Here is a 14,320-nt window from a genome sequence, read left to right as displayed (position 1 = left end):
TTCTAGCTGTGACTTCTCCACCCTGGGAGCTGCCTTTAAAATGGGTCAATATTGGGCATTTTGGGATTCAGAGTTTTTACCAGTTGTCTTTTGTTCTCTGTGTGCATTTCAGTCCTTGTTCCCTCCCCTGGCTGGGTCCAACAAAGAGGAAACTAGATGTGGGATATCAGAAGCTGAGAAAATGATCTTAGAACGTGGAAGAGAGAAATAAATAAATAGAAGATTAAGTAAGACTAGATAAGTGTCAGAAGGACGACAACAGAAACATAGGGAGAAAAGAAAATAAAGTTTGGTGATATTGAGAAAGAAGAGGAACATGAGGTGAGACGTAGAAAGATGGAAAATGTTTTTCCAGAGTGAAAAGACAAAAACTGATAACAATAAAATGATAAGGAAAATGAGGGTAAAGGTAAAGGTAAATAAAAACACTGTGCCAGAGAGGAGAAGTGAGGGAGAATGAAATAACACAAACAGATAAGAATTAATAAAAAGATAAAAGTGCTGCAGGATAGTTTTCTGCTTCACAGGCTTTCAGATATGACCACACCCCAACAAATACAGATTACGGGTCACGATTGAAGCAAGAACATGCAGATAATCAATGCGCTGGGATTAATAATGACATTTCAGGAGCAAGAGAGTTGAGGGGAGGGCTGGGATTGTGGCATCCGGACCAACTCTAAAACCAATTCCCAGCAGACAACAGAAGAGCAAAACAAAGCTGCCATAAGAGGATTGGAAGGTTTGGAAGCTGTGTCGCAGATTGAGCACAGAGAATTAGTGTGACAATACAAAAATGGAAATACAGGCATGAATGTTTTCCTTGGGTCTCTGATTATACTTTACTGAGGAATATCCATTCAAACACTGGACATCCATGGATATTTTATTACCCAGTTATAGTCCGTATTTAGTCTAAATGGGTTTACATTTTACTTTTTTTGTTCATCAGCTAAACGTTTAGGTTGCAGTTAATATAAATAAAAGTATGGATGAATCCATCATCTATTCCTGCTTAACCAGCAGCTTCAATTGCAGGTCAAATACCACAAGCATCTGAATTTGGAGTTTAGGCTATTTTTATCCATAGCAGTGATGTGTACTGGTATGGAGAAAATACTAGTGTACCAAATGTAGCTGGCAGTCATTTGTTGTGGTGCTGGTTTTTAAAGTTGTGCAGTAATATGTAGAGATCTACTCAATTGCATACATTATGCTCTGCATAGGTTCAGGTTTAGCAATGTATTTATTTGGACATGTGTGCCGCACCGAGGGCTGTACCGTTTTTGATAAGAAAAAATGTCCTTTTAGACTCCAAGCATTCAGTAAGCAGCAGTGGCGGATGCTGGTCTTTCAAGGAGGGGAAGCTCAATTTTAAGATCGCTGATTTGCTCATTTCGCTGTCAATCAAAAGGGATTCAGCCTCAGACAGATCATCCAATCGTCATGCAGAAGCTGAGTGTCCAGGCTGGCCGAGGCCATTTATCCAATGACTCGTCTCGTTTCGCTGCAGTCGAGGCTGCCCCATAGTACGGTGGCCCAGAGGTGTCAGGTCAAATACAAAAGCCACAACACAAATACTAAAGCCACAACGGAAATATAAAACCACAATGGAAGTCATTCAACAGCAGTATTATTTAGTGTCCTTATTTTCTTGTTGTACACTGTGTACTCTGCCATTTTACCAACAATGAGTAAGCGTAAGCAGAAAGTGGGATGAGGGCAACATTGTGAATCTTAAGCATAAGATTAGGGAAACTTGATTTTCTGATTCAAAAACCGAGAACAGATGGCGTTAACCTATCGATATTTTACTGCACTGCGGTCAAGTGAGCTGACAGTCAGAAATACACAGTTACCTTCAGAACATTTATATTAAATAAATATTTAAGAATTTTACTGTACATTTTTGGAGAAATAACGGGTCGAAGTATCTACTAATGCTCAACCAGTATATGCTTTTGTCCCACTTTCAGAATTTTATTTTTCCAAAACCATGAGAGGTGACAAAATCTGTTCAGATTATAGTAAAGGGTCATCTATACTATAAGCATAATTAAAAGCAACAATAGCATATATAGTTTACTGAGATCTTTTCAAACAGAGATCCACTCATACTAGTTAAAATTATGAAGCAGGTATTGACATTAGTTACACACACTCACCGGCCACTTTATTAGGTACACCTTGCTAGTACTGAGTTTTTGATAGTACCTTGCTAGTACCCCCTTTTGCCTTCAGAACTGTCTTAATCCTTTGTGGCATATATTCTACAAGGTACTGGAAATATTCCTCAGAGAGTTTGGTCCATATTGACATGATTTGTCAGATTTGTCGGCTGCACATCCATGATGCGAATCTCCCGTTCCACAACATCCCAAAGCTGCTCTATTGGATTGAGATCTGGTGACTGTGGAAGCCATTTGAGTCCAGTGAACTCATTGTCATGTTCAAGAAACCAGTCTGAGATGATTCGTGCTTTATGACATGGCGCGTTATCCTGCTGGAAGTAACCATCAGAAGATGGGTACACTGTGGTCATAAAGGGATGGACATGGTCAGCAACAATACTCAGGCAGGCTGTGGCGTTGACATGATGCTCAATTGGTACTAAGGGGCCCAAAGTGTGCCAAGAAAATATCCCCCACACCATCACACCACCACCACCAGCTGGAACCGTTGATGCAAGGCAGGATGGATCCATGCTTTCATCTTGTTGATGCCAAATTCTGACCCTACCATCTGAATGTTGCAGCAGAAACCGAGACTCATCAGACCAGGCAACATTTTTCCAATCTTCTATTGTCCAATTTTGGTGAGCCTGTGCAAATTGTAGCCTCAGTTTCCTGTTCTTAGCTGACAGGAGTGGCACCCGGTGTGGTCTTCTGCTGCTGTAGCCCATCCGCCTCAAGGTTGGACGTGTTGTGCGTTCAGAGATGCTCTTCTGCATGCCTTGGTTATAACCAGTGGTTATTTGAGCTACTGTTGCCTTTCTATCAGCTCGAACCAGTCTGGCCATTCTCCTCTGACCTCTGGCATCAACAAGGCATTTGCACCCACAAAACTGCCACTCACTGGATATTTTGTCTTTTTCGGACCATTCTCTGTAAACCCTAGAGATGGTAGTGCGTGAAAATCCCAGTAGATCAGCAGTTTCTAAAAGACTCAGAGCAGCCCGTCTGGCACCAATAACCATGCCACGTTCAAAGTCACTTAAATCACCTTTCTACTGCATTCTGATGCTCAGTTTGAATTGCAGCAAATTGTCTTGACCATGTCTACATGCCTGAATGCATTGAGTTGCTGCCATGTGATTGGCTGATTAGAAATTTGCATTAACGAGCAGTTCGACAGGTGTACCTAATAAAGTAGCCGATGAGTGTAAATGCTTGCTATGAAGCACCAACAAGTGTCAGTCAGTCAGTCATTTTCTATACCGCTTCGTCCATAGTGGGTTGCGGGGAAGCTGGTGTCTATCTCCAGCAGTCTACGGGCGAGAGGCGGGGTACACCCTGGACAGGTCGCCAGTCCATCGCAGGACAGCACCAACAAGTGATCTAATTTAATATGTTAAATTGTGTTTTTGTCAGTGATATGCTTCTCTTGTCTTAAAGTGAAAGTAAATGTAATATGTCCTTGAAATCATGAATAACTTTTTGTTTGTGCTCTGGATGTCTCCTCTTTCCAGTCTGAAAAAAGAAGACAGGAATATGAGAATGGGAATACAGGAGCATTTAAATGAGAAATTAGCTGTCTAAAAAAACACCAATGAGACCATGTGTATGTGTACGAGTGCTGGGGAATACTGACTAACTGGAGAATAAGTTTTGGTTTGAAATATCTACATATTACAAGCAGAAGAGTCTATTTGAAGAAATGCCTTTTGTCTTTGAATTGTGTGCGTAAGTAGGTGTGTAATCTATATATTTTATATTAAGTATACTATTTGAAACTTGGTTTATTTACAATCATCAAATTCATATTTCAACAAAGAGTTTTTTTCATGCAAACAATTTACTTCCACATTCAACAGTTAGTAATAACAGTTGATTTTCCACTAAGGTGTTGTATTTTGAACACCGGTGGCCCCACATTCAAAAAGAGGACACAAACCCACCCCCAACCGAGGGGGGGGGTGTCTGGGAGTGGGGAGGGAAGGACTGGGGGACAAAATACTCTCCCAGGGAGCCAGCTTTCCAGCTAACCCCAGTAGGCACCCCTGTTCACAGAGTTCCAACAAGGAGGGAGGCAGAGGCACATCCATCAGGCACAAGGCTAGAGACAGGCAACACTGAGCAGACCAGCTGTCCCAGCGCAACACGACTACGCCACACAAAGGAGGGCACACAACCAACATGCCCAACCACCCCCGAACAGACGGGGCAGACCCAACAGAGCGCCCAGTCCCCCATTTCCCCCTAGCCCGGCACTGGATTGCAGCCACAACCAGGCCAGCGAAGCAACAAAACATGCCCCACACCAACACCAAGTTGGCCAATAAGCCACACCCAACCCAAAGTAACAGTGACACCACACATGCTTCCATACATCTGTAGGGACACACTGAAAATCCCCAACTCCAAACACACACCACCCACCAAACCCCACCCCAGTAGAAGGCCTAGAAGCCCAATGCAACTGCAAAACAGAGTGACCCCTGCCCTGCGCCACCCACACATGACGGCCAGAGAAGACCCATCCAAATCCAAGAACACATGCCCGGCACCCATACACTAGCCAGAAGTAGCCCTGAGAGAAAACCCACATCGAAGCCCACAAAAGGCAGAAAACCCACAGAGCCAAAACCCACCGAGAAGCCGAGACCACTCTACCCTGAGAACAACTCAGGCCAGTTCGCCTGCCCAAACCATGCACACCCCTCTGACCCCTCCTCCAGCCAGGTGCTAATTTAATTTGTCTTCTCATCCTATGGAAGTCTTCATCTTCGTTTAGTACATTATAACAAACATTAGTTAAATCTGTTGTGTTCTTACACTTAACTTTAGACTTAAATCATTTATAATTTGATATTTTTTATTATGCATTGAAATAGTGTATTATATTATTAAAAAGATAATTTATTTCAGTAACTCTAATAGAATGTAAAACTAATAAACATAGCTAACAGAAGTCTGAGTTCGGCAAGATTAGTCCATGAAGGCCAACACAAGCACTGTAAATCATACAAAATCTTTTAGCAAACATTTTATCAGGGAATATTTCATGTATGTGTTTTAAAACAACTTTACATCTTAACAACAGTGTTAGATACTAATTACTGCTCGGCTCTTTTAAATATTTCTTTCTAGCTTCAGCCCTACTTTTATCTACTCATTAACTTAGCTTAGCACTCACTGCTGCACCAGCTAATTATTTCCTTACTGTTTCAGGAGTTCAGCTGTTAGTGAACAGGGTTCAGGAAGCAGGCTTTCAAGCGCACAGCAGTACATCCTCTCACTGATGTCACACTCTTCCCTCTGCGCTGGGAAAGAGTGCTCTGTTGACACCTCAGCTAATAGCCCTTTAGGGTCAGGGTTACACTTTATTTCTGCATGGGGTCATATGTTGTTTGCAAGTTATAGGATTTGTGCGATTGGAAATGGATGTTAAATGATCACTGGCTTAAAATTATTTAAATATGTTAATAGAAACAACATATTTTACATTTTGTTGGGTTATTCTGATTTTTCAAAAACAAAACCCAGCCAAGTCCAAACTTTTTAATTGATTTATGGTGATAAAATGAGTATATTGAAAGAGCATAGACTGAGAAGCAGAAGATGTTCCTGCAGAGAATATGTAAGAGATGCATTTTGAAATAAAATGGTACAAATGAGACCTGGAATGTCTGAAAATACTGTAAGAGGGCTTTCCAAGTGATCCAGTGACTTCCCCCCTGCGGCTTTGCCACTAATGAGAACATCTGCATCTCTGAACATACAGAGAGTGAGTGATGGTTGAAAGAGGAGCCATGCCTAAAGGGAGGAAGCAACTGTGACTTACAGACGGTCAGGGCTAATATGCTGCAAAATACTTGGAAAAATATTAGACTGAATGGGATTCAAAAATGGCAAGGAATATCATGATTTTAAGTTACCTAACCAGAATCTCTGGAAATGTCACTAAAAGCCAAATTCCCCATTTATTGCATTTACTAATTCATGTAATTTCATCTTTTGATTTTCTCCTCTTCCCAAGGTGCCAGTGCCCTGCTCAGTTTGAGGGACCTGAATGCCAGCAGAACAAGCACAGTTTCCATGGCAATGGTTATGCCTGGTTTCCTCCTATGATGCCTTGTTTTGAGAGCCATGTGTCGTTGGAGTTTATCACGGACGTGGCTGATGGACTGCTGCTGTACAGCGGCCCACTTGCACAGCTGCAAGCCTGGGACCAAGAGGACTTCATGGCCATAGGTACAATGCAATAACACTTTAGCTAAATAAAGAGAAGAAATGCTTTTACTCTTTTATGCATGTAACATTTCAGGGGAGGGTTAATCCACTCAGAATAAAATTAGACCAGGAAGTCTGCCAGATGTAAGAGAAAGATGACATTCCTCTTTTTAGGAGGAACTACACCGGTTCATAAACCACATATACAGTATGTCAAAGCTTTTTACTTCACTTCAGCCCCCCACTTTGCAAGACTTGAGAATATGATGTGACTTTATACTAAAATTACATCAAAACATGAGTTTAAAAGTGAAGTAACAATCTGAGACGTTTGGTGAGAGAGCGTACCTTAGTAATACCAATGGATTAGGGTGAGGTGAATGTCTCTGATGTATTATCTTCATTACATTTGGTATAAATATCTTTCTTTAGTTCAATGCCTTGTCTATAGATGGTCATGTTTGAACTTAAAACACTCATTGGATCGAATGAAAGTCCTATAAAGTTGCATGGAAATTATTGTACCATGCAATTCATCTAAAGGGATAATGTCTGAAAAGTTGCATCTGGAAAAGTATGGCGGTTTTACATGAAAAATGTGTAGAATGCCTGAAAACATAACATTGCCTTAAAATGGGTACAAACTTGTGATTGAGTGATATTATACTGCTACCTGATGGAAAACTTGAATCCCTGTGTTTTATCATACTCCTCGCCTAGAAATGTTTTGAACCAGATATTTCACAAAGATTTATGGCTTATTGTCTGTGCCATTGTCTGAAGTGACTGCACCCAGATGCAAAGCTGAAAAGAGGAGTACATGTTGGCAGTTACAAAAGGACATCTTAACCTATATTTTGTTACATATGTAGACTTCATGAGGTGAAGCATAATGTTTCAATGGAAAAGAACTTTCGGGTATGTTAAACATTAAGAGTTATGTAGAGATTGGATGAGAATTCCTCACCTATGTTCCATATAACTTATGCATGATTTTTGTTCTGTTATTTGTGATTTTATTTTCTTCAAAATTGGGCGTGAAAGATGAGAAAACATACATAAATATAGTTTTGTCAGGATGTGTGGAGCTCTTCAGTTAAAATGATGGACCTCTCTTTTCATGCGGCAACTGTGTTGTTGATCAAGAACAAAGCTTGTTTAATAGAGAGCAGGATTTATAGACAGATAAAAAGAGAGCAGGAGGATCTTGATATATTTAGTGTGTTAATCTGATAGACTAACACCTCGTCATCTCTCTTGCTATTTCTTTCCTTGCACTGGTCCTCTCTCCTGGGAGAGATGCTGTTGTTCTATCACTGCCAAAGTAATAAGTGTGGGAGGGGAGGTCCGTAGGGAGAGCTGGATGTGTTGTGTGTGTGTGTCTGGATGTTTGGGCGCATGTTAATGGCAGGTGTACTCTGTAATTCCTGAATGATTTCATTTTGCTTTCGTTGTTTTGTTTCAGAGGGTGTTTTGGGGTTGATTGTGTCATAAAGACTTAGGATTAGGTTAGTTGAGTCTTTAGTGGAATCCATGTGCAGCGTGTAATTTGTCAGGCTGTATATATTTAGAGCTCTAATTAACTTGTTTCAAGGTTGACCTGGTGCATGTAACAAATCCATCAGGGAGCCGAGTCTGTGTTGGAGCCTCATGCTACTGCAGACAGCAGGTTTAAAAACATTCCAATCATCTTGGCATTTCATGAAGATACCAAATGAAATATTGCTCTGAACAAAGTTTTGTTTCACATAAATTTTAATAATTATTAATCTATTCTTAAACTATAATCTCTTTTATCACGCTCTTATTTAAAGCCTAGTTTGAATCAGTAGGTATGGACTCATCTTGGACCTGAGAATGGCAGAAACGCTAAGAACAGAGAAAATTGCAACTTCCCTAACAACAGCCAAATAGACTGTACTCTGTAATCTTCGAGTAATGTTCTAGTGTGAGAAAACACGACAGATTTTTTTTGGACTGTTATGCAAGACATATTTAGATTAACAACATCTTCCACATCTAGAAGTCTGTACTTTGGGCCACGTTGCTAAAAGGGTCATTGCAGGAAATTGAAAAAAGTGTGTGAAAAATGTATCTAAACAGAAGTTGTCCTGTCTTATATCAGAGCAACTGTCTGTCTTCACTAGAATAACTATATTATTATTACACTGCTGGATGTTGGCTGTTTTTTAATATGTAGATTTGAGTAATGAGTGCAGATATATGTGATGTGTGTTTTTGTATAACATCAGCAATAGGACAAAAAAGATTAGAACATTCTACAGTTAAAATCATGTATTTAAATATACTGTATAAAAAGAAAAAATAATCATTTTTCAGACTAAACTGCTGTTCTGTTTGAATTACCAAAATTATTTGTATATATACATTTCAAAATTATGTTTTAAAGCCCAGATAATGATGTTATCCACAGTGTTAGAGTTTAATGGAGGCATACCTGCGGATATATTTTAAGGCAAACCATCAGTCACGCTGCTCCCTTGTGTGACATCTTGAGAAAATCAAAAGAAACCAGCTATCAGCAAGAGAACTGTGGACCTCCACAAATCTGGTTCCTTGGATCCTTGGATACAATTTCCAAATGCCTGAAGGTATCACATCCATTGAATTAAGCAGTTATGTTACTAAAAACACGCTAGGAACGTCCAGCTATCATACTTTCAAGGAAAGAAGCAAGTTCTGCGTCCCAGAGATGAATATACTACAGGTCAAAAGATTTAGAAACCCTTTCTCACATAATGGTGTCTTTATTTTCTTAACTATTTAAATTGTAGAGTCTCACCAAAGGCAACAAAGCTATGAATGAACACACATGGAATTATGTGGTAAACAAAAAGTATGAAATAGTTTTAAACATATGGATTATGGTGCTGCACGGTGGCGCAGTTGGTAGCACTGTTGCCTTGCAGCAAGAAGGTCCTGGGTTCGATTCCCAGCCGGGGGTCTTTCTGCATGGAGTTTGCATGTTCTCCCCATGCATGCGTGGGTTCTCACCGGGTACTCTGGCTTCCTCCCACAGTCCGAAGACATGCCTGTTAGGTTAATTGGTCACTCTAAATTGCCCTTAGGTGTGTGAATGAGTGTATGCATGGTTGTTTGTGTGTTGCCCTGCGATGGACTGGTGACCTGTCCAGGGTGTACCCTGCCTCTCGCCCATAGACTGCTGGAGATAGGCACCAGGTTCCCCGCTACCCACTATGGAATAAGCGGTAGAAAATGACTGACTGACATATGTATTGTTTTAGATTCTTCAAAATAGCCACCCTTTTCTTTTATTACTGCTTTGGTCCCTCAGCATTTTCTCCATGAGCTTCATGAGGGGGTCACCTGGAATAGTTTTCCAAAGAGTCTAGGAAGAACTTCCCAGAAGTTCATTGAGAGACGGCCAAAGGTTAATATTTCAGTCATCACAGCAAAGGGCGGCTACTTGAAGGAATCTAAAGAATAACTTATTTAAAGTTCTTTCACAATTTTACATTTGCTACATAATTGCATATGTGTTCATTCACAGTTCTGATGCGTTTATTGAGCATCTACATAAAATGTAAATAGTCATAAACATAAAGAAAACTATTGAATGAGAAAGGCGTTCTAAAACTTTTGACTGGTAGTGTATTTTGGTGCAAAATTTGCATATCATTCCCAGAACAAAACCATCCTGTTAAAATCCTGGATGAAGCTAGTGAGAGAGAGTTATTATCTTCAGTGAAATGGGTTCTGAATTGGCATGGGATGAAAGGCCATTCAGTGAGGAATATGCCATACCTGCGAAATCAAAACCTAAAACCATTTCAGTTCACAAATCCACTCAGGGGAAAATTTGTCATTTTTGTGTCCTGTGGTTCAATGAAACTAACATTCACACATTTGGCCATAATGGCCATTATAACATTTGGAGGAAAAACAGGTGTCAGCATGATGATGTCTGGGTGTTTTGCTGCAAAAGGGACTGGTGCACCTCACAAAATCAATGGCATCATGAGCAATAAAAACATTATATGGAAATAATGAAACATTTTCTCAGGTGTCTGCAAGGAAATTAAACCTTAGGCACAAGGTCTTCCAAAATAGCAGGAACCATAAGCATACAAGCATATTAGTTGTGGAGTGGGCACAGGACAACAAAGTCAATGGTTTGTAGTGGCCATCTTACAGAACAGATCTCAGTCCCATATAGATGTGTTCACAGAGGTGAAAAGAGGTGTGCCAACAAACCAGACTGACTTACACCAGTTGTGTCAGGAGTAATGGGCAAAAATTCCAGAAAACCACTGTGAGAAGCTTGTGACGGACACCATAACATTTGACCCAGGTCATACAGTTTAAAAGCCAATGCTACCAAATACTACACAAATGCATGTACTATTCTGAATTTAGAGAGGGTTTCAAAGATTCTCTAAAAAAATCTCTTTCTCATTATTGAAGAGAAGTGAAGATTTTTAACCTCTTATCAAAAGGTAATGGGGCTGTTAATGCCATTCAAGTATCTGCCACTACCCTCCATCAAGTTCAGGGCTTTGGTTGTTGTCACCTAACAATCCCAGCATGTAAGTTGTTTTGGTCCTGTGTTTCAAAGTGTTTTTGGCTGTAAAACAAAAACCTGGGGTGTCAAAGTGAGGCTGCGTTTTGGCTGTTAGAAAGATTAAATCTGAGGCCAGCTCTACTGAGGTAACTTTCTGGATGAGAGATGAAACATCTTCAAGAAACAAGAGAAGAAATCCAGTTGCCCTCTACTTAGGCAATTAGGATTATTTTTGTGATATTAAAAAATAATAATAATAATAACATTGGTCCCAGACCAGATTACTGATCCTAACTCTGCTGCCTGCTTACAGTCCTGGACTGTGTATGTCCAGTGCTTGACTATATCTCTGCAGAGAGAGAATATACAAACACCAAAATGTATGGAAAACAGAGGATTTTCTCATTTATTAAGAGTAACAGGGTATATGTAACTAGGTATGGTCATAAAATACCCCTCCCTGTCCCTAGCAGCAGTCCCTATAGGATCAGTTAACACTTTAGTCTCAAAGCAACAATCTTATCTGATCGGCAACAAAGTCAAAGACAATGTATTGTAAACTCTGAGTTGTAAATAACAATGTTGGGGTCACAGGAGAATTTAGGGGGGGGGGGGGGGGGGGGGAGTCTATGTCATTCTGGGGCAGGATCAGGATTGTTCCTTAAATGGACTTAAACATCATTACATAAAGAGAACATCTGCATTGTTATTTGTTAAACTCACTTCTCCCCTTTTTCTTCTTTTTCTGTGGGAAACAATAAGAATAGAACAAAATGTTCCTATTTTTCATCAACACCAACATTTTAGCATTTAGCAAATATAAACAATTTTGACACGCCAAAGGGACCTACTAAAGGAAAATTGTGCCTAATTTAATGTCAGACAGTGAGAAAACAAATTATATTTTTGCAGTGTACAGTGTATGTAAAAATCTAGTTTTAATTGTACATTGTTACTCCACTTCAGACAAGTAGTACAAAAAAAAACATGTATTAAACTACATCATACAGGAAACAATATAAACAGAGCAAAATATGCAAAACAGGTGAAACAGTTTTTATTGGATGACAAAACAAGAGGCAGCAGTGACTGATTTAGTAAACAAAGAAGCAGTGGGGTGTACTGGAACACTAATTTAACAAAGCTGGTATTTCCTAGTGGATGCTAGCTTGATAGAGTACTGCTTCTACTACCATGGTTCTAACTTTTTTAGGCTTTCTACTGCAGCCTCTGTGCATGTTTACAAATAAATTAAGGTATTTCGCACATCGTTTGACCCTTCTGCACAAAATACCACCAAACCTCTACTCTTGAGCCTCTTTGACATGGTCTAAATCAGAATTCTGAGTGTAAACCGCTCTTGAGTAGGTGATGAGTTTAACTTATTACTAAAGCCTGGATCAAATAAAGCCTCCTTTGTGGAATGGGTCCTAAAAACTCAACATAGCTCGTGTTCAACATAGCCGGGTGAACTGTTAAATTCACTTCAAAGTACAATCTTCTATAGGGCTAAAGCACATGTTTCTAAAGCTCCTACCTGAACAAAATAAAGTCTTTTTGGACCTGGATCTAAACTTTTTCTACATTTCTTCCTGTCCTTTGTACTGAGACCAGAATCATGTTTGGGGATGTGTTTCAAACTAAACTTGATGAAAGGTGTGGTGATTTTTCCATTGCCTAAGCTGAACACAGGGCTAGTTTTGTTTGTTTCCCTATGTGGGTTGTGTACACTGCCTGACTAGTGCTACTATGTCAATTAAGGCAGTACTAAAAGAGGATAGCTTGAGTTATGCACCCCAAAAGTAAATGATAAATCAATTTAATTTTTAAATGAAATGTATTATGAATTGAGTGTTGCATGTTTCATTCTGTATTTAATGTAGTACAACCCCTGGCAACAATATGGTGGACTGATTAATCTTGGAGTAGGTTGAGTCAATTGTTTTACTTTGTAGAAAAAAACACCTGCTGAGGAGCCTGCTGTTGAAACAGAGTGATTCCAGATCTTAGCAAGCTGTTGCACCTGTGTGATATGCAGGAAACATGGGCAAAACAATGGAGCTGGCAGCTGAAATAATGTAAGTGAATCAAAAATTCATTCAGGAAGGAAAATTGACATGGAGTGTAACAAAAAAATTTTAATTTCTCCCAGTCACTAGCGTAACATTTAAGGCAGTGCAAACAAAATAGGAAGTTCTAGGACAGAAAACGGCAAGCTATACACCTTGAAAATAGAAATTGCACAACAAAAGAAAAAGAAAAACAGATCGGATTTTGCCTGTCCTGTTCACTTTACTTACTGCTGTTTTCATCTATACAAACACTGCAGTATTTGAGCTCCTTATGTCAGATGCTGGTTTACTCTTCCAAAGCCACCCACTCATCCAGACCTCTTTCCTGCCGAAGGGCAGCTGCACCAAGCCAGCCCTGCTGTGTAGGCCAGAGAAGGTGGAAGGCATTCGCATACAAATACACTGTGAACGCAGCAGTGTGCTGTTTCCAGTCTTTAGCCACTTGGAAAAGAGGATATTACATGGATTGAACACTGTATAATCTGTGCATGTATAGAGGCTAAAACAATAGAAAAGTCTCTGCTGATCTCTTGTAGGCATTGAACTTAAAATCAGCATACCTTCAGAAAAACACGAATCCTTAGATTAGCATACATATGTTTTAGATTTAGGATGGTCAACATATTCTTATGCACAGAGCTCATCCAGACTTAGATCACTTCATGAAGGGTTTCTTATTTTATTGACCAAAAGTGAACCCATATTTTATTCATGTGAGTAACGTTGTAGAAAAATGAAGTTGAACCCTTGCCACTTGTTCTACAAACATATACCAGCCTAATATAGCTGCCTAATGTTCAAAACAATGCAGTGTGTCTTTAAATCATGCCTCAGAAAGTGCTTGGATTATTAGTCAGTTACATACTGTACATAGATGAAAGTGGCAGAAAAAGCATATATTTCTTAATTTGTTTGCTTTTATTTAATCAGGATTCCTGTAGAGTTCCAAGATCTCATCTATCCAGTGAGTCCCAGCTGTGGTTGTACCCTAATTCATCTATGGTTTTGAACCATTAGTAACCTATAATATAAATTTGCACATGAGGCATAAAGAGGAAGGGGAGTACATACTGCAGGGTTCCTGTACAGCTTGGAGAAGTCTGGAATTTAATGTGAGTATTTTCCAGATCTGATTAAGTAGGGAAACTACTAACGTATCCGTAAGATACGGAAAGGAAAAGCTTTATATACCTCTCCGACTATCTACAAGTTGTCTTTCATTCCTTCCTGGTGTCCTTTCTTCCTTTTCTCCTGTGTCCACCTTCCTTGTGTCCCTTCTTACATTCCTCCCTGTTTGTTCCTTCCTTCCTTGT

At 39.7% G+C, this 14,320-nt stretch overlaps 1 protein-coding gene across 1 annotated transcript in view; it reads left to right on the top strand.

Moving 5' to 3' along the window:
* LOC124867304 (neural-cadherin-like) overlaps positions 1-14,320 on the top strand; it is a 260,114-nt gene that overhangs the window by 106,511 nt on the left and 139,283 nt on the right. Inside the window, exon 15 of the mRNA XM_047363684.1 lies at positions 6,199-6,413. Coding sequence (XP_047219640.1) covers positions 6,199-6,413 — 215 coding nt within the window. The remainder of the gene's footprint in view (positions 1-6,198; positions 6,414-14,320) is intronic.

The sequence above is a fragment of the Girardinichthys multiradiatus genome, chromosome 4 (assembly GCF_021462225.1).
Source record: "Girardinichthys multiradiatus isolate DD_20200921_A chromosome 4, DD_fGirMul_XY1, whole genome shotgun sequence".
In the NCBI taxonomy this organism is placed as follows: Eukaryota; Metazoa; Chordata; class Actinopteri; order Cyprinodontiformes; family Goodeidae; genus Girardinichthys; species Girardinichthys multiradiatus.
The sequence above is the reverse complement of the archived record's forward strand: the minus strand, read 5'-3'. Positions and strand labels throughout refer to the sequence as shown.